General features: G+C 36.5%; 1 protein-coding gene across 2 annotated transcripts in view; it reads right to left on the bottom strand.

The window, feature by feature from the left end:
- Positions 1-4,514: 4,514 nt before the first annotated feature.
- LOC131068500 (calmodulin-binding transcription activator 3) overlaps positions 4,515-21,513 on the bottom strand; it is an 80,005-nt gene continuing 63,006 nt past the window's right edge. Inside the window, exons 6-12 of one of the 2 annotated variants that reach the window (XM_058003685.2) lie at positions 12,595-13,141; positions 12,134-12,489; positions 9,726-10,313; positions 8,822-9,525; positions 7,631-8,219; positions 6,600-6,917; positions 4,515-5,154 (exon numbers count right to left, since the gene is read on the bottom strand). In XM_058003685.2, the coding sequence (XP_057859668.2) occupies positions 5,056-5,154; positions 6,600-6,917; positions 7,631-8,219; positions 8,822-9,525; positions 9,726-10,313; positions 12,134-12,489; positions 12,595-13,141 (3,201 nt within the window). In that variant the 3' untranslated portion in view covers positions 4,515-5,055. The remainder of the gene's footprint in view (positions 5,155-6,599; positions 6,918-7,630; positions 8,220-8,821; positions 9,526-9,725; positions 10,314-12,133; positions 12,490-12,594; positions 13,142-21,513) is intronic. The other variant, XM_058003686.2, reaches the window with a different exon arrangement.

Here is a 21,513-nt window from a genome sequence, read left to right as displayed (position 1 = left end):
CACTCGCTTGAAATGGGATTTTTCATGAAGTTGCAATTGTGGATAACAATCATAAGCTTTGAATTCATTTTCGGCATTACCTACTTCATCTTTGCAAATCAGTCTTATGTATTTGTAGTTTCTTGCTAGAAGGTAAATAATGTGGGAGCTCAGGTAAAAGGACCTTGTATTTTCCAAATTTCTTAGTTGTTCATCTAGGTGGTCGTTGATTATCCGAGATCAATTGAACATTTTGACCCTTGAAGTAATCTCATCCATAAAATAGTACATCTTAGTTTCAAATGGCACACCCTAAGGGTTGTCCATAAATCTATTTAGCAGCAAAATAATGTACCCATAATCCTCCTTGAAATCAATGTGAAGCAACTTCTTTGGCACTTTTTTAAGAGTGGGCCTCAGCTTCTACAGCCATAGCTTATTGACAGTTGTCGCACAAGGCTCAAGCTGGTCCTCATAATTTCTTTTGGTTTCCTCTTTGGTTTGGAATGAAGTCCAATTGTAACTTGGAATCCTGAATGCTTCCTAGATGGCCAATTCTCCAAGATAAGCCAACACTCTCCCGTCTGGCACAATGATCTACCTTTCTTGGGCATTATAATGCATAGCACATTCAACCATCAGCTCAACACATTCCACAGCTGGTGGAAATCCAACTGCTTGGACAAGGCCATTCATCATCGTTTGTCAAGCAATTGGTGTGGGTAAGAATCCATCTTTCCCATACATTCTTCTTTTAAAATCCTTGAAATCTATGTGACCAAGGTTGGTGTCTCCAACCTTTTTCCACTTGGAATTGATTTTGGATTCAGGCTGCAACCCTTTGCTGGCAAACTTCATCTGGACCTTTCTTGATATTCCTCCCTAAGTGGTCAACAACCTACAGGAAACGTGAAAAATGAATATTATTTTCAAGTAAACTTTGAAGTTTTAACCCTGGTTTTGAACTCCTTTGTCCAAAAATTTTAACTTTCAGCCTGTCATAAGATGAAAATCTGTGAAAAAATCAGATTGTAATATGGAAGAAATCAGTCCAAATCTAAGTAGAATTCATGAAATAATTGCTTAGGGCAAAAAAAGATGAAGGAAATCCACCAAAACTCATATTTTGAACTTCTGAAATTTTACTTTGACTGATTCTGGTGAAAAAATTTATCCTCTACTTCTTGAAAATTCACTTTATCCTTCGAAAAATGTTCCTTCATTGAACCTGGGAGAGACAGACCTTTCACTTTCAAACTTGAGAAAGAATGAAGTTGACAAATGACAAGTTAAAATTGATATAAGGTTGAAGAATTCGACCATTTTGGCAATTTCATGTTTTTTAATGGATTCATTGAACTTGGCCCTCTTTTCATCTTTCTTGAAATAGCAACTCAATCTCTACAAAAGACTTCGAAAGAAAGTTTCCAATTTTGTTCTTGGCACCACTTCACACTTACCCAAAATATCTTCTCTTTGTCCATGTAAGCGAATGAGTTGGCATGGAATCTTTAGATTCTTCGTGTTGAAAAAAATTGCTAAGTGTTAGGCAAAAATTTTAAAATTTCTCTAAGTGTTGGATAAATTTCCTTTTTTAACCCTCCAAACTTGGTTAAACTTCTAACCATGGTGGACTTTACCATGTGTTAGGACATTTCATTTTTTATCATGGGGGACTTGATGTGGTTTCATGTCATATTTGTTTCTATCCTTGTCGAACCTTGCCATGTTTCATGTCAAACTTACCTCATGCTTGGCGGACTTTGCCACTTGTCAAGCCAATCTTAATCCCCCCTAGGCGGATTTCATGTGGCCTTAGGCCATCTCGCTGACTTGGAGGGGCGGACTTCTTCATTTGCAAGACATCTTCCTTCATTTCTCCTTGGGCAGACTTGGCACGTCCATAAGCCGCATTTGGCAGAGTTGGCACCTTGGCAAGCCAATCTTGGCAGAGTTGACACCTTGGCAAGCCATTTCTGGCAGACTTCATGATTGTCATGCCACTTTGACCAAGTGTTGGGTGGAGATCATTGTTTCCATGCCATTTCTAACCCTTCATGTGTGAGGCAGAGTTTATGTTTGCTAGGACGTTTTGGCCAAGTGCCAAGGCAGACTTCATCCTTGGTCAAGCTTTTCAAACATGTGGCATAGAAGACTTTGCCATTGCCTAAGACATTGTCTTTTTCAACAAGGCAGAATTTGTATTGGTCTGAGACACGGCCATCCCCATTTAGAAACATTTCTTTGTGGCATAGACAATTAATGGATTTTCTTGCTCAACAGTTCATGTTTGTCTGGAACTTCTGGATCAATGCCCTGTCTAAAGAGTTTTCCTTGCTTTTCATAATTGGAGATACAATTTTTTTATTTGGAAGACAGGAACCCTGTTGACATGGACTTGAGTGACCCAATCCTAGGTCAACTTTCAAAAAAGCTGAAAAAAACTACTTCCCGGATTGGTGCCAAAAATCGAAAAAGCAAAAAAGCAGAATCCCACAAAAATAGTTAAGTGTCAGAATTGACCCTAAGCAGTTGTGTTTTTTGTCCTTCAGGCCTTCTAAGCACTTTGATGGTGGTGTCCAAACACTGTTCTGATGATGATTTCCCTGACTGACCTTGATGACCTCTTGAAAACTCTAATTCCAAACTCTCAAAGATTGGCAGCTAAGAACCCTAAAGAAGCAGAAACTGGGGGTCCCCATTTGCAATGGGGGCGATGTGTGAAAAATGTCACAACAGATGGGAGCACATGATAGAAGCATGACTAGAGCAGTGAGGCAATGGCCACCACCCTCAAACTGTAGGTTAACCAAATAAACAAAGTAGAAGGGCATACTAATCTCCTGTTTTCTCTCTTGCTTGTGCAATCCTGCAGACGTAATAAAGAGGAGAGTGGAAAGGGGTGCCAGGGCTTAGTAATGGTGTGACAGATTGGCTTCCTCCCTCAAGGCACCCATGCCTCTAACTCTAATGTGTCTAGTCCCATAGTATTTCGTGGTCCTTCTGCAACTTGGTAGATGTATTGACCACCACTATTTTGTTTCCCTTCTCTTGTTATTTTGTGGGGAGGGGGAACTTATGTTATTTTATTTTAACATTCATATGAGGGATGTGACAACTTAGTGATTGAACAACTGCCTCTACCAACTGGTCTTTCTCCACCATAAGGTATTTCAGGATAAAATTCACTGTTTCAGTTTGAATTTGTGATATTTTATTCTACATTTAATTCTGTTTAACGCATTCCTTCCTCTTGACTGTAATAAAATATCAGTGATTGCTTAATTTCTACAAGTAATTATGGATACTGGGGATCATATTTTATGGATTTATTTTCAACATGTCTGCATAAATATCATTTTAGTCCTGATTGTTTTCCTTGCACACCATTTCCGTTATACATTTAGAATAAATCCTGTCAGGTTACCACAGCCAGAATTCCATATTGTTGTAGCTTTTCATACACTCTCATCTTCCTATAGAACACCATATATTTTGTATGTTTCTCAAGGTAGAAACCAGTTTTCATTTAAATTTTTAGGCAAGCAGAAAGAATGTGCTCACCATGCTCAATAATTTTGTAGTATTTTGATTATAAAGCACCCTTCTGATTAAGTTTGAAGAGATCACTTGGAACCTACAGAAGGAAGTTCTCATCGATCGAGGAAGATATCATTGATACTGAAGAATGGATTTATTATACAGGGGCAATGCATCTAGCCCTTCACAAGAAGAGTACATGAAATGCAATTTTCTATTGAACGAGAAACTAAGCATTTGAAATACAAGTGATTGACCATAACAGTAAAGAAATTTTCCCTTGAAAGAAACACAACATATTAAAGGTCAAAATTATGCAGAAAACAAGGCAGCCACACCAAGGCAATTCCCTACAACATAGATTTGAGTCTAGTTGCAATTCTCCTTCAGTGCCCATGTAATATTGCAGTGGCATGTAGCACACATAAAATATGATTTCATTTTAGAGGTGGTTAATAAACTATCGTGTCAATCAAATATTAGTTTAGTATCTTACTTCAGCCAAGATGTGGCCTTGCAGTGTTCTGAAAGATATTTGGAAGAGTGCTCGTGTTGAGGTGAGAGCATGTTTTGTCCAAAATGGACTGTAAAGTTTAAAAAAACAAATTGAGGTTAAGGAAACGTTATATTTTAGATTTGGCAATTTATAGGTGCTCCTAGTGTAAGCTTTGATACGGCATTCATGAAAGGCTTGAAAAGATAAGTTTTCATAATTATTAATATACATGCTTTCCATGACCTAATCCCAAAATTCAAGTGCCTTCTGACAACTGCTGAATTACTTATCATGTGTCCAGGCACTAAATTTGTTTCCACAATTATTTGGGTACAATATTCAGTCTTTGCTAGGTCATGAACATGAATTAAAATGACTGGTTGACAAAGATGCAAGTGGTTTCAAAAGTTATTTAAAGAACCAAATTGCCAATTCCTGGATATCAGTTTGAGCATTATGTCCTGATAATCAAATATGCAGTTATATATTTCAATAATACGACAAAGGAATTCCAGCTTCAAATTATAACTTGCCAGGGACAAATCAGACAATAATCAGCCATGTTTCTCATTACATCCCTAGTTTTAAGTTCAGCTAAATGAAAACTGAATTAAAATATGAAAAATATACAAACAAGGTTGCAGTAGTGTGATAAATTTGCCATGAATATTTTTAAAAGTTTCCCTTCCCAGGCATCCTTCGATTTGTGACAGGACAATTGTTTGATCATGCATATAGACGTTACAGGACTATCCATGCAGATACTTTCAAGTGTACAGACTTTCAGAGCTTACAAATCTACATATGGTGATTCTGGTATTGGTTTTACAATGCTTCAAACATTTCTGTTAACTGTAATAAATACATCCACTTGAGACTCCATGGAACTCACCGACTTGGATAAATGCATGTAGAAGATAACTCATTCGCCCAAATGCCCTGCGAAAGATAATGTAAAGAACAAAAGAAAAAAATATAGATTATAATACAAGTGCCACAAGTTCTTGATAAGCAGCATTAAACAAAACTAAGATCAGACGTTAATCTGTAATTGACATGAGAACATCTTGATCTTCTGCATTGCTTTTGGAGTTAATTGTGTTTTGAGACTGCACATCTGAGATTCCTCCAGTATCAACCTGAGTAACAAATTAAAACTTGTTCAGAAATACAAGTCTGAATGTGGAAAATGAATGACAGGAACAGACATAAAATGCAGAAAGGTAGAGACTAAAGAGTCAAGACTGCCAAAAAAAAGGCTGGATCATTTTCGTTCTTTATTTTATTAATATGTTTTCAACATCCTTTATAATATAAAACATCTCAAAGTAGAAAACAAAAATTTATCAAACATCATTTTAGAATTTTTTTTGCAAAATTTGGTTACCTTGACATCCAAACTAATTTATAGAATCTGAATCACAATAAAAAATAATTACAATATTACAACATAGTTAGAAATGATCATAGTTTGCAGACTCAGACTCGGAGAGTACTTGACAAGTCCAAGATTTTCAACTCAGCAAAAACTTGGCACTTAAAAAGTAGTAAAAATTAAAATTTTAAAAAAAACATATTTTTTACAAAATTCAATTACATATGTATTAAATTAAAAATTGACATCTCAAAAGAGAAAATGTGTGGTTTATAGCAAAAAAATGTGAAAATTACGTTTTAACCAGCAATTTCTCATGTTGGTGTTTTTACCCATATTTTTCCTGTGTCTATAAGAACTCCACAAGTTAAACTTGTAAAAACTCGTGCACCCAAAAAAAAAAGAGTACTCGGCAACTCATAATGTACTCACAGAGTTTGCGAACTATGTCAAATGCTAAAGCAATCATTATAATTCCCCTTGATGTGAAATGGCAAGAAATTTTGTATTGTTCTTCCCCAGACGGTGGCAGAACACAGTATGTTTTAATTCTTGAAGAACGTGCCTGCATTTGATAAATAGTCCAAAACCTAGCATATCGAGAGCAAGGAATCTTGGTGGAATGATAGTCACTTCAACCAAAAGGCAAGGAAGATAGTGACTGTCAAACAAACAAAAGGCATGTAAAGAAAAAGATACTGAAGATGAAGTGTTAACCAATGATCAATACTACCAAACTGGACCAAACCAAAAATTGTTGAAATGGAAGGACCTCTTTAATGATCTTGAGGTGAATATTACGGTTTATCAATTTTGAGCAACAGCCTCTTTATCTAAGGAACCTTTCACAATAAGTAATATAATATAATTCCTTTTATTACAATGAAATCAAATCATCTAACACATCCCAATCCCTCCTCCACATCCCTATCACACAAAATAAAAACATCTGCCTCATCCAAATATTTTCAAATTGATCAATTTCTCAAAATTATATTTGATCCACAAGAGGTTTTATGTAGAAAAAACAAAATATACCTTCAATAGCTATGTGAAAACAGGCCACAACACAAGAAAAATTCCAAAGGCTTGAAATTCATATATATGATTCATGAATATTTTGTTGCCATAAAAACTAGTTGATAAGCATGGGAAGAATATTTGAAAAGTCATTAATTCATCAGAATTATTTAATGACAAAATGCCTACCTTATTTTCTTGTGAAATGGCTAATAATCGCCGGTATTGATCTCGTGCTTCTGGATACTGGACCATGGACTGGACACGTGCAAGGGCCTTTTCAACAGCAGCTTCCATTTGCTTTCTTCCAGCCCGCAAAAAATCATAATCATCATTTTCATTACGGTTACCATGTTTTGCACCTGAACCTTCAATAGCTCCTTCTGCTCGAAAACCACGCAATCCAACTCGCTTTCGTCTCCAGCGCAAGATTGCCTTTTCCACAATTCCAACTGACCAAACAATCTTTTTATAATTTTTTCTAACTTGATGTCCCCTTACATGTGCCTGTATGGTGTCAAAAAGGTTAGTTTAGATTTGCCAAATGAAATAAAATGAGTATGATTAATTACCAAAAACTTTATCCCCATCATGATTTGCCTTTGAATTCGCTTCAATAACATTATAGAATATATCTAATTCCTCCTCTGTTAAACCACCAACTTAATCCAACATGAATATAGGTACCAATTACTTAAACAAACATCAATGAGTTGTTTGTACCAATGACATCATTAATTCACCTTTAAAGACCATTTATGTTACCAAACAACTGAATATTTTAGCAAATTTACACTGGAATATTATCTAAAATTCTTTAGATTTTATAAGGCTATTAGATAGTTTCAGTAGCTCTGTAAATCTCCTATACCTGAGAAAACCTGTTGTGCTATCATATTCAACTCATAACATCTAAAATCATGCAAACAGATTAACAGCTGCTTAAAAGCCGATACCCTAACCAGAATCTATGAATCAATCAAAACTTTATATTTTAAACTTCACTGGAAATCAGCAAAGATTTAAAAAACATGACAATCTTATATAAACAAGTTTGAATCAATTCAATTTAAATCTATAAAATTAAATGACAGCCAAAAATAGGTAATTATTAGCTGTCACTTTCTAGTATTCTAATCTTTGTTTACATTTTTGCAGACTGCATAGTTTTTATGCTTTGTGCTGCAAAAATATTGATGGCAAAGTACATTACTATATACCTGAATTTTGACAATGCGTTGGCGAATAATCAAAAATTCCTTGCGACCCTTCCAACCACGAAACTTTCGCTGTATGCGTATAGCTGCCGTGTGCAAAGGCTCATCAGTGTTACCCAACTTAGATGATCTTTGAACAGAAATATATGAAAGTGCTTTTTCCTCTGACATTCCACACTTATCATCTCCATATTGAATCAATTGCTTCCTGCGGAATGAATGCACTCGAAAGGCTCCTTGGATACGGGCTGCTGCTTGAGCAGCATTTCTGACTGCAGCGAGTGAGTCTTTTAATGACAATTGGTCTTCTCTTCCTCCATCTTCAAGCTGAAGAATATTGCGCTCTGCCACAGTCTCCACAGCTTTCTCACCAGCAAGAGTTGCTGAAACACTTCCCATAATATTTTCATTTATTGACAAATTAGACAGATGACTTGTCAAAGAAGACTCTGCCAAATAACCTGCAATGCCTTTGTGTCCCCGACTGGAAGCCAAATCTGCAGGTGTACGGCCAGCAGAAAATTCAGGTGTTGGATCTGTCAATGCCCCTGGAGCTGCCTCTAAGTTGATAAGTGCAGACACCGTCCGTTCTCTGAAACAACGAGTACCAATAAAATTAATTCTTGACTCAATCAAGCCCGTCATGGGATTAGAACATCTTTATTACTAAATCATGAACATCCATTGGGGCTATCTACAAGTTCGCTGAACTGTATTGGAAAGGACCTACAACTGATTTGTTAACCCCATTAATCTTTGTATGTGGCATTGAAAAATTTATATTGCATAGTCCAAGATTGTTAGTCCAAGTACTTCTATATTTTGCTATTCCAAATCGCACTCTTGATCACTGCATGTTTTTGTCTGCAAATAAACCTTTAGTACAAGTGCACAATGGGAGACAACATCTATCTAATATCAAATTTGGTGCACGATGGACCTCAGGAATTTGGGACTTGCAAAGACTACATTTGTTTATTGTTTGACATGTCATTTGCACGTCTATCCATTTAAGTAAAAATGTTCAAGATAAAAGAAAATATTTGCATACTCATAATCAACATTTTTTTGTACATTGTTGTTGACACTATATCCATGGTCAACATGAAAAACTTTAATTAAAATATATTTTTCCAAAATACACCATAAAACGAGTATATCAATTGAAAAAATTTAATTTGCAAAGATGAATACCTTCCATAATATGCAGCCCAGTGAAGTGCTGTCCAACCATGCAAGTCACGAAAGTTGACATTGACACCAGCAGAAACAATTGGATTCATTGCCCAGTCATAACCAAGAGCAGCTGCCAAGTGTATAGCTCCTTTCCCCTGGTCATCTAATACACATGGCCCTTTACCTTCATCATTTATTTTTGAAAGAAGCCAAGCATACAATTCTTCCTTGAGTAACTTCTGCACCAACTTTGCACGCACCTTAGCAAACTCAGCTGTAGATTCTTTTATAGATCTCTCCATCTCTAACCACTCTGCCTCACTGTCTTTCCTCAGAGAAGTTAACTTATCGTGTATGTTACAACTCCCATCCTCATTGACAGATGATGGTATTTGTGCTTTGTTAAAATTCAAACACAGCAATTTTGCAAATTGTATCTGAAGTCTCAATTCTTCTCCAGCTTCATTATCCATATCTGTGCTGGCAATCATGTCTTGAGATGGACCTGCACGATACTCAAACTCCCGTATTTCACTACAAGCCAACCTATCACTGCAAGTAACATAAAAAGGTACTCTTGCAGAAGAATGGGGAGGAGCTTGACATCGAAGAACACCTGGGCCCAAAACATCTGCTGAAACCTCAATTTCCCCAAACATACATGACAGTTTATACTTATAGATATCCTTTATGCCTCCCACGAATTTGCCTGTTATTAGGACCTGTAGTGATCCACAGAGAAATTAGTTTCTCAATCTCAAAAAGTAAATTAATATTGCTTTTTCTATTTTTTATAATTTAAAAAACATACTATTAGTAACTCAGCGATGAGAGATTAAACATGGCCTCCACTGCTGCATTAACAGCAATAGACATCAACAAGAGAAAAGACATCTACTATTGAGCAGAGACATCAGCATACCTTTGTGTCCACTTCTGAATATGCCCAGTCAGGAGAGAAATCAGAGATACTGAACAGCTGGTCTTTTGATAGTGAAGGGCTCATCAAATCACCATCTAATTGAATTTGACGAGACAAACTTGACACTTCCTCAACTCCATTTTGACCTTCAAGTGTGTTCCAATACATACCAGAATCAGATGCCACCAGTGAGTCCTCACCATCTCCACCAATTTCTCTACTCATCCATCGCCCAAAACTATCCAGTTTCTTCAAACCCTCTTGACCTTCAACTTCAAAAGAACATTCTTGTGAGAACTGCCTGCACATCTGAGGGTAAAGTGAATTCTCCTGTGGTTTTATATCATTTTCAGTCTCCAGTTTAGCTATATATTCATTTTCAAAAAGCTGATTGGTGCCATCATTCTGTGTCTCCTGCTTCATCTGCTGATTATTTTGCTGATGTGAAGGTTCTTGAAACAGACCCAAATCTTTTAAATTGCTGTTCTTCTGTTGCATAAGATTCAGAGACCCATATCCCAACCCTGCCATCTGTTGATTATCTGCACTGCTTAGCATGGTATTCGGTATAAACCTGTGTGATCCCATCTATAGATCATCCAAATGAAACAAAATGTCAGGGGTCAATTATCATTATCTTCAGCACAGCCAAGATATGTATATGCCTAGCTGAAAAAATTTCCCCCCAAAACACTGAATTGATTTTTTGTTGCATAACATTCAAGGAAACATTGTGCCCTGTTGTTTATCTACAATGATAAGCACAGTGTTCAGAATAATCCTATGTGATCTCATCTAAAGATCATGCAGACACAACAAAAAGCCAGGGTTCAATTATCATAATCCTCTGCACGTTGAAGATATGTACATTTCTAGGTGAAAAAATGCCCAACCAAATCACTAAAATAGATTTAAATTTGATCTAATGAGACTCCTCTTTTAGATGAATGACTTAGACATAAAAGGCTCTCAAGCAGTAGCGTTGGTTTGGGAGATACACAATGGCAATCAAGGCCTCAAACCATGGGAGCTCATATCGCTTACAACCATTTTATTATGGGTACACTTACTACTTTTTTCAGGGTTTGTGCCAGTGCTACAAGCATACATTGCATATGTTTCTACCATGCAGAATTCAGAAATACAAAACATTAATTAAAAATGGGTAATGGGCATGTACATGCAGTGCAATAAGCAACATTGTCAAAATGTTTGTAACAAGGAGAGGATTTAAGTAAGAAGTTACAGAGGTATTGTGTGCATTGGTCACCAGTTGGCAACATTTTTGTTCTCTTCATTTTGGCACCTAGTAAAGTCTAATGTTTGCATTACATTGCAGGGCAGATCCTCAAGATACTGTCACCAATTTGGCTGGCTATTACTCAAACCCAGTCCAGTCATGATTTTTTGGCCCTGCAAGATCTGTCCAATTTCATCTGGATTTCTCAATTTCTATAGAAAATTTAATGAATTCCCAATTATTTTTGACATCCCAAACAAATTAAATTCTTAAAACCCAGTAAGCTAAGTCACAGGATACGGCGATTTTCATGGATGAGGTTCGAATTTAATCCAATTTCAAACTTCTATAAAAAAAAATCGAATTTAATCGAATTTCCTCTATAAAGCACTGCTATCCGCCTCTAAACACAACTCAGCTGGTCGTGGGTATTCTTTGTATATGCTTTGTATCTATTGGGTCATGGGTGTCTGCAACTGCTGGGTCGCCCTCGGATTTTCTCCAACAAGGGTCGCTATTCTGATAATTTATTAGAAGTATACATATATTTAAAAATAAACAAAATTATAGAAGGCGAATTTTATCCGAATTTTTTTTCGAATTTTTCCCTTGTCGAATTTCATCCGAATTTCATGGCTGTCGAATTCGAATTTAAATTCAAACCTTGTGACTTAGCCAGTAAGTATGCTTTTAGAATTAGAGGAGATCAATAGTAGCAGCACAATGTGGAACAAATTACCCGATAATGAACAAACAAATAAAATTGTAAGCCAAACTAGAGCAATCTGTAACTCCCCTGCAATGAGTCTATTAGATTATTGAAATGCTGAAAACTCTGATGGACTTTGTCACTTTAATTGAACAACATGTGACATTCGTTTTTGCTCCATGGTTGAGGATTCCTCGACTCTGATGTATCAATTGAAGTTCATCAAGTAGAACCACAGGAAAATTTCTACACTGGAAAAAAGTAGAATTCATACATCCTCAATCAGATTCATAGGTTAAGATGATGAGATTATTATCATCGACTCGGGTACAAACCACAGGAGGCAAAAATCATAACCGGAAACAATTTTTAATACATAAACATCATTAGTTTATATAGAGCGTACAATCAAAAATGTGGTATGCACGGAATGGTGTTTTTGACAAAAAAATTATTGACCTGCTCAAAATTGTTCTGCATATCTCCTCTTGCCAAGGCTTGAAGATGAGCGTCTGTGTAAGTTTGATGTCCACCACCAAGCTCACTGCTTACATATGTTTCCATTGCAATGCTTCTCTGTGTTCTTTGGATATCCTCACGAGTCATGGATTGCAAGGAAGGGGCCTTTGTCTCCTCTGCATCATTTGGAAAACCTGTTTTGGAAAGCTCTAACACACCTGTCCATGTAGCTGGATTGTTCCCATGCCCATTATTAATCCTGTTACCACCTACAACCACATTCTTGCTTTGCATACTTAAATCATTGGATCCTGAAGTAGCAATTGGAGAGAATATCTGCCTTCCAGAATAATCCCCTGTGTTCAAATATAAAGAATTTTTATCATTATTGCATAGAGAGAAAACATCATCTTCATATGATTTTTTTATTTTCATTGAAATTAGAAAATTGAATATCCTACCTTGACTTAGAGTTAGGCTTGAATTTTCCCTATTTCTATAAAGCCCCAAAGAAGCATTTTGAAAAGGAATACCCAATTGACTGTCTTCAATTTGTTTAGAAAAATGTCCTTGTGAAGGTTGTTTCAGTCCTAGGAATGAATATTGCTCAGGGACAATTTCACTTGCATTAAGAGGACTGTAGCTCATTTTATCCACTGGAAAATTCCCAATTGTCTTCCGATGTGTCTGAGGTTGATATCCTGTAGAATCTACAACCAATTCCTCATTTTCATTTAGTTGTCTTAGAATAGATTCTTGGTCTGCTGATGAGGCTTCGCCTTCAAGTGAAAAGGCACCACCAACATCATCTCCAGATTCACCTTCCTCAAATTCAGAGGAATGAGTTTGCCCATTCCATTCAGTGCTAGCACTTGAAGCATAGGTTGTTTGTGCCAACAAAGAACTCGTGTGTGCTTGATTTGAATATGAAGTTATCTGTCCCACTGAATTTGCTATCTGCCCAGCTCTTTCTGTATGTGCAGAACGTGGAGCTCCACCTTTGTTACCCTGAAAAGAGTCCCTTGGTCAAAATACTTTACCTTGAAAAGAGTTCCTCAAAATACAGATATAACATAGCTATTTAGTATTCACTAAAGAATAAAAATGAAATAGGCAACAATAAACATCAAAGATGAATTCCCTATTATACTTGTAATTTGCAATGAAGGACAACAATGTACATGTAGAGTGCTTTCTAAAAGGCCACAAGTCTCTGAAATAACCAATAATAACTCTTTATGAAACACAAGAATTCTGATTGCAGAGAAAAAATTCAACTACAGAATAGAAACAAATTATCTTAATGTCCAGAAATGAGGGATGTAGGACAATCAGACTGAGAAGTACAACAAGTTTGAATAGTTGACAGGAGTGCTTAAAAGATGTCAAGAACCAAAAATAAAAACCTCAAGCCGAATTAAGACCTTCAAACCAAGAAACAAAGAATCTAGAATATGCCTTACTATACCAGTAACAGAAACGTGGCTGTAAGCTGTATGTTAGAAGTATAAAAGATGTATTAGCTATATGACTGTGAAGAAATTACTCTGAGCTGAATAAAAATCAGAAGACATTGTACTATGTCTGTAACTCAATTGTTTTGGGAGAATGCTAATGCAGGGCGCATTCTCCACTTGTGGTGTACTGACCATCTATGTGATAACTCTTACCGTGTCCGGATGTTTTTCTTTTATGATTGGATTAAAGTTTATAATGATTTGATTATGACAAAATGTAATTGCAGGATGGATATGTGCCTTGCTAGATTACAGGACAGAAATTGCATACTTCATTATGCGTTATTTTATTCCTGAATGTAAATTAGTTGCCTCAGCTGCTCAGAATAATTTAATGGTTTATTGGGAATGACAATATGCAATTGAGTTAATAGTTGGATTAGCATTAGTCTAAGTTACCAAATCGGAATCGAGTATTGGTACCAGTACATAGATATTATACACCAGTAAGGTAAATTTTTTAACGGGAGTAAGTACATATAAAATTATGACAAAATTTTATGTATACATATATTAGATTTATTGACTACTAACTAATAAAATATTAATATAAAGTTATACTGTATTAAATTTACTTTTTTTAAATGTTAAATATTAATGATAAAAATTAAAAAGATCAAAGCAGAATAGTATAGACATCGATAGGAATATCAAATATAGATACAACTATTTTTCAAAACCTACTAATATGAATGCCACTTAATACGGCATTCCTAAAATCACTCTCACACACATAAATATATAACAATTGAATAATAAATAATATTAATAATAAAATTAACAATAAATATTAATAACAAATAATATTAAACTTAATTAATAATCAATTTAATAATATTTAAAATAATTTATTATAAATAACATCTATTTAAGTTTAGTAAACAATAAACTTCATTAACAATGATTGTAAACAATATTAAATTCAGTAAAATTCTATGCTCCAGAGGGATGCGTCCCCTAGCTTGGTACCCCTATCCCCATACCAAAAACTTCTCAGAGACTCAGGGACGGCCAAGAAACGTCCCCTCCATGTCCCCCTTTTGAGCAAAAAATTGGATACGTTCTAGAAACGACCTAGAAACCAACTAGGGTCCTACAGCCCAGCTCTATTTTGGACGCCAGTTTTTTTTTTCAAAAACACATTTTTAAATGAAAAAAAGGGGTAGACAAGCACACAAGGACCCCCCACCCCTTTAAAAAAACCTAATCATAATCCATCCATCAAAACAACAAAAAAGAAAAAAAAATGTTTGTTCATTTTAAATTTTGCAAACAAAGAGAAGAGCAGCTGGTAAGGAGAGAACAGCAGTTCAAAGAGGAGACTAGGGCATCCAATCCACTGCTTTGGAGGCAAATTTTTCATCTTACATTTGTTTTTGCAATTTGTTTTGCATTTTTTTAGATTTTTTCAAGTTCTTCAACACATAGGGAGGGCATTACAAGCTTTTTTTTGTTTGAAATCTAGGTTACCGGGTTCGCCTCTGGGCCCCCCTGGTACGGGTCCGGGTTCGACCGGGTCCGTGGTACGGGTCCGGTTCGACCTGGGTTTGACCAGGGTTCGAAAAACCCAGAGTGGGTTCGACCCTGGTCGAACCCAGTCGAACCCGGGGTCGAACCCAGTCGAACCTGGGCGGCTGGGCGGCCTGTAAAGTCAAAAAACAATGCAAATTTAATTTTTGTTTCAATTCCGCCTTGTAAAAAGTGAAAGTTATAACCTTAAAAAGCAGAAAATTAGACGTCTTAAAAAATAGAAAACTGATGCACGCCATGGAGTTCCGTGTGGGTTTAAAAAATAGAAAACTGATGCACGCCATGGCGCTGCCCCCAGACCCCCGCAAGGGGCGTTGCCCCTTGACCCCGTTGGGGGCGCTGCCCCTTGACCCCGTTGGGGGCGCTGCCGGCAAAATCCAGGTCCTCAGTTTGAAAAATTAAACTTGGATGTTCTTAGTTTGAATCCATTTAATGATCAAACTTTAAATTGTTGAAAGTTGAAACAATGATACTTGAATATTTTATCATTTTGATATTAGACTTGATGTATATGATGCTGTTATGGTATGATCATGATGCTACGATTACAAGTTTATGTTGGTTTTGTTGTTTATATGATGCTATGTGACATGCTAATCTTAATTCATGCTTATAGGTTGCATATATATATAATTTACATGTTTTTGTACAAACGAACCCAAACCCCTTTTCAAAATTTTGCCGTACCGGCGTACCGGGTTCTTCGAACCCGAACCGGTACCCGAACCCGAACCGGTAACTTAGTTTGAAATTGAAGCTCTCTTTGAAATTATTATCAAAAATGAATCATGAGCAACAATGGAGAGTTTGCAGCCTAGTGTGTCAATGCCTACAAGATGCATGGATGTCACTTCTCATGCAGCAGAGGGTTCTACTTCTACTGGGGGAAAGAAGAGAAGTGCTAATGTTGCAGATTTGTTTAACATTCAATCACGAGATGTGGCTGAATCCTCTAGTGCTATGTTTTTTATGCTCATGCCATACCATTTCATGTCTCATGTTCACTATATTTTAAACAAATGTTCAAAGATTTTCAAGCTACTTGTCCCTCATTTGATCCTCCTAGAGAAACTAAGCTACGCACCACCCTTCTTGATAGAGAGTACTCCAAGGTGAGTGTTTTGATGGAAGACATAAGACAAACATGGATAAGGGATGGATGCTCCATAATCATGGATGGCTAGACTGATATCAAACATCGGCCACTCATCAATCTTATTGTCACTAGTTCAGCGGGCTCTTATTTTCTTAGAGCTATTGATTGTTTGAGTCCATTTTCAGATTTTGAGAAATGCCATAGAGGAAGTTGGAGCCTCTAATGTTGTGCAGGTAATGACCAATTCAGCCCATGTAACTTAGCTGGATTAATGGTGGAGGGTGCTTATAAGCACATTTTTTGGACCCCATGTTGTGTGCATGCATTGAACAATACCTTGAAGGACATTGGGAAGATAGATTGGGTGAAGGCAGTGGTGTCAGAGGCTAAAGATGTGCAGATGTTCATTTGCAACCATCACACTTCACTTGCTTTGTTTAGGACATTTTCGAGAAAGGAATTCCACAGATTAAATATGCCAGCTACTTCATTTTATTAGAGAAGATGCTTGAAGTCCAAGAGACTCTGCAATCAATGGTAGTTAATGCAGAAAAGGGTCGATGGCATGAGGCAAGCACACAAGAAGGAAGAAATATTAAACAAAAAATCCTTGATGATGACTGGTGGTCCACAATGAGGCAAGAAAATTAGCATTGCTGATTTTATTATTTAATTTTTAAAATGTTAATTTAATATACGTTTCTAACTTGTGAAACATGTCCGTTCCTTTTGATGATTTTAATTTTTGTAACTTGTTTGCACTTGCAGATATGTTTGCCCTTTCATTGAACCTAGTGTGCAAGTGATTAGATATGCTGATATTGACTCTCCTAACCTTGTAGAGATTTATAAGACCTTTGATAGCATGCTTGGACAAATCAAGCGAGCAATCCATGGCTAGGACCCTACTTTGGGATATTAAGAGGAGCATCTTAGGTCCGTAGTGACGCAACAATGGAACAGTATGAACACCCTACATCATATGGAAGCCTATCCTCTCAATCCTAAATGGTATGTACCAAAACCACGGAAAGTGCCTCGAATCTAATGATGCGGAGATGAAAGAAGGCTTCATGAGGGCCCTTGCAAAAATGTATATTGAAGAGGAATCTACCATACTTCACACAAAGTGGCGTGTATTTGCCAATCTCCATGGTCCAACCTTCAGCAAAGTAGACACAAGGTCGGATAAAGCCACATTAGCTCAAATTGAACCTAGTGGATGGTGGATGTGGCATGGCAAGAATGCACTAGAGTTGAGAGTACTTGTTGTTCATCTTCTTTCATAGGTTGCCAATTCCTCTGTTGTAGAGAGGAATTGGTCCACATATAGCTTCATCCAATTAGTCAAGAGGAACAACCTTACTTCTAGATAATCGGAGAAGTTGGCGGTTGTACATAGTGCTTTGCGGCTGCAAGATCACCAGACTCCAAAGAATCCCGAAAATGCTATGCAAATTGATGAGGAGGAGACACCGGAGGAATTGGTTAGGGTTCCATTGCCTGAGGCAGCCCCTTATACTAGCAGTGACTCAAACTCGAGCTCCCATTTAGATTTAGACCTACCATATGCCGATTAGGGACTGCCATAAATTGTCTTAGTTCTATGTTTATGTCATTTCATAGTTGAAACTTAAAGCCTCTAGTCATTTTTGTTATAATTCTTATATAATATATATGAACATTGATAATGAAAACATTTGAATTTTGTTAATTTGTTTGCTGATTCTCATGTGAAATCTCAATTCAGGTCTAATGTTGTGCATTAAGCTTCTACAATGTCTATGATGAATGCTTTATCAATGTTATGATATGAATATTTGAAATTTCTTTTTAAAAATTTCCCTATTTTTTAACAGCCATCCCTTGCCATCCCCATCCCCATCCCCAAAACTCCATGGAGCATAGGTAAAGTTTTAATAAATTAAAAAATAAAAACTGAAAACTAATGCTAAACTTAAATAATACTAGAGCCTAAGTTCAGTTAAAGGAAAAAATAAAAAACTCAAAACTCGACAACAATAAAAAAGAACATTCCAACGGCAAGAGGGAGAAGAAGGGCAGAAGAAATGATGTGAAAGCAACCTAAAGACAAACAGTTGATGACCCATGACACAATGCAACCTAAAAGGGAGTTAAACATGATATCAAAGTCTTGATCAAGTTAAACATGATATCGAAGTCTTGATCAAATGGCTCTTTCTTCCTCATCTGCTACTGCTGGTGAAAATGCGGTGAAAACTATTGTCATTTAAGGTCTCGGTCATATGTTTATGTAAAAAAAAGTTATACAAAATGCATTGAAATTCATCCACCACTAGGACTGCTGTGACAACTCCTTGTATAAGTTAGAATCGCCCAGGTATGCTCCTTGACCACTTTAAATGATTCCACCTCAAAAAAGCATACCCTACAGATTCCATGGGCATTTTGTACCCGAACCTGATTTGGAAACAAAGTATACCCAGTTGTGCAGTGTGTTACTGCCAATTCAGTAATATAGTTATTAGTGAGTTTTTTAATTAGAAGTTAATAATTAGTTGAAAATTATACACGCAAGTCTTAAAATAATGCCTACGTAACCTGGGGACGTGTCCCCGGCCTGAAATGCCCCATCCCAGTCCCGGGGACGCCCGTCCCCCCCCTCCCGTCCCCAAATATAGGGGTATTTGCAGGGGACGTCTCGGAAATGGGGGGGCAGCTTGCCCAATCATAGGGGGCGTCCGTACATCCCGAGGATGGCTGGACATCTCCTATGACCGAGCTAATTCAAAACATTAAAACATGTCATTTTTTTAATGTTTTTTGTTGTGAAATAATTAAAAATTAAATTAAAAGTATCATCTTCGACCTAAATGGTTCGAAGTCTTAAAAAATAAAAAAATAAAAACAAAACGATTTTAATATTATTATATTAATTTTTTAATACTTCAAACTATTATATATTATTAAATTTAAATAATTAGAATTTCATATTAAATTTAAATTTTAATAGTTAAAAACATAAAAGCTAAAACTTAATAAGTTAATAATTTAATACTTAAAACCTACTATAATAGTGGAGTGCGAATTTTTTTTAGTTTGATTTATTTTTATTCCCTGCCGAACATAGCCTGTTATTCCCGAACATAAAGAGTTTTTATCATTTTAAAGTTTAAACTTTATCATTTTAAGCAAAAAGGGTTTGCAAGTTACCGGCCAAGCTGGAAGTGGAAATCGCATTTAGTCTTGGATGGAAATCGCATTCTTTGCATGTCGTGGAAACTAGGAAAGTCTGTCGTAGTCTTCTTTACCTGCCGTGGTAGTCTTCTTTATCGTGGAGAGCCGTGGGTAGTGTGTCGTGGAGAGCCGTGGGCAGTGTGTGTGGAGAGCCGTGGGAAAATCTGCCGTGAGTAGTGGGTAGTGGCTTCATCGATTGGCCATTCAACAGCAGCAAGGTTTTTAATTTTAAACTTTTTTCATTCTTAATTTTATTTTGAAAGGGAATGATATGCATTCCCCATACTATCATTTCCAAGTATAATAGTATTAATATTTGACTGCAACATTCTCAGAGATTTTACATAAATGATAAAAGTTTTAGTTTTATCATTTATGTAATCTCTAAGAATCTAGTTTTTTTTCTAGCCTTCTAGGGCATGTATTGTTGTAGCTACAATGGCATTTTCATTTTATTTCTCAATGAATACGAATCTTGTATAAATAAATATAATATATTAATTGAGAGAAATGTGACAATGTCTGATTGTTTTTTATTTTTTTGTATTTTATCAGCTCATTCAAACTCAAAAAAAACGAGCAGCAGTGAGAGCAGTGGGGGTGATAGTAGTAGTGAGAATGAAGTGGAAGTGGTTGGTAGAAATGCAAGTGGAAGTGCTGGGAGAAGTAGTGGGCAGCAACCTGTTGTATTTAAATGCCCTTCAAAAATTATGGAAACATATGCAAAGGGCCCTTTAAATAAAACAAAACCTCTTCTCCAATATGTTACGCCTAAGGGTGAAAAAAAACAAAATTCAGGAGGGAGTAGGGTGTGGAATTGTCATGTTTGTCTGACAGATTTTAGGGGCGGCTACACAAGGGTAAAATCTCATTTTTTGGGTGTTCCGGGCCATAGGGTCAAAGCTTGTCCAGAACTAAAAGATGACGAGAGAATAGAATGTCATAGATTGCATATGGAGGCAGAAATGGGGAAACAAGGTGTGGTAACACCACCACCTTCCTTTGTATCTTCACAAACAGTTGGGCCTATGACATCCACTATTTGTAGTAGTAGTAAAATTGGGACAAGAGGAAAGAGGAAGATGGGCAGTGAGAAGGCAAGATCAATAGAAGCTTTGTTTAATGTAAAAGGACGTGAAGCTTTAGAGTCATCTATAGGTAGATTCATTTTTGCTAATGCCATCCCATTTCATATGGAACGTTCTTCTTACTTCAAACAAATGGTCATGGATATACCCAATTTCGGTCCCACAATCACACCCCGTGGAGATCATAAGCTACGGACTACTATCTTAGACAAAGAGTATTCCAAGGTTAATGTGATTGTGGGACCCAATTTTGGTCCCACAATCACACCCCATGGAGATCATAAGCTACGGACTACTATCTTAGACAGAGAGTATTCCAAGGTTAATGTGTTAATGGAGGATATGAAACGAACTTGGATGAGGACCGGTTTGCTCTATTGTGATGGATGGGTGGACTGATGTTAGACATCGGCCACTCATCAATATCATTGTCACATGCCCTGTTGGTTCTTATTTTTTGAAAGTTGATTGTTCAGGGAAGCGTAAAGATGCAGAGTTCCAATTTAGCATTTTGAGAGATGCCATAGAGGAGGTTGGGGCATCTAATGTTGTACAGGTGATCACTGATTTAGCACATGTGTGCAAATCAGCAGGTTTGATGGGAGAGGGAGCTTACAGGCACATCTTTTGGACCCCACGTTGTGTTCATGCATTGAAAGATATAGGAAAAATAGATTGGGTAAAGCAAGTGGTGGCAGAAGCTAGAGACATTCAAATGTTCATTTGCAACCACCACACCTCACTTGCTCTCTTTAGATCATTTTCAAAGGAGTTCCTCAAACCCGTTGAAACAAGGTATGCTAATGCCACTTAATTTTGTATCAAACTTCCAATTTTTTATTTTAATTCTCATTGAATAAAATATAGATATGCAATTTAATTTTTTTATTATTTTAATGAATGTAGGTATGCCTTTTCATCTTGTTGGAG

The sequence above is a fragment of the Cryptomeria japonica genome, chromosome 7, assembly GCF_030272615.1.
Source record: "Cryptomeria japonica chromosome 7, Sugi_1.0, whole genome shotgun sequence".
Classification (NCBI taxonomy): Eukaryota; Viridiplantae; Streptophyta; class Pinopsida; order Cupressales; family Cupressaceae; genus Cryptomeria; species Cryptomeria japonica.
This window is presented reverse-complemented; position numbering and strand designations above follow the sequence as displayed.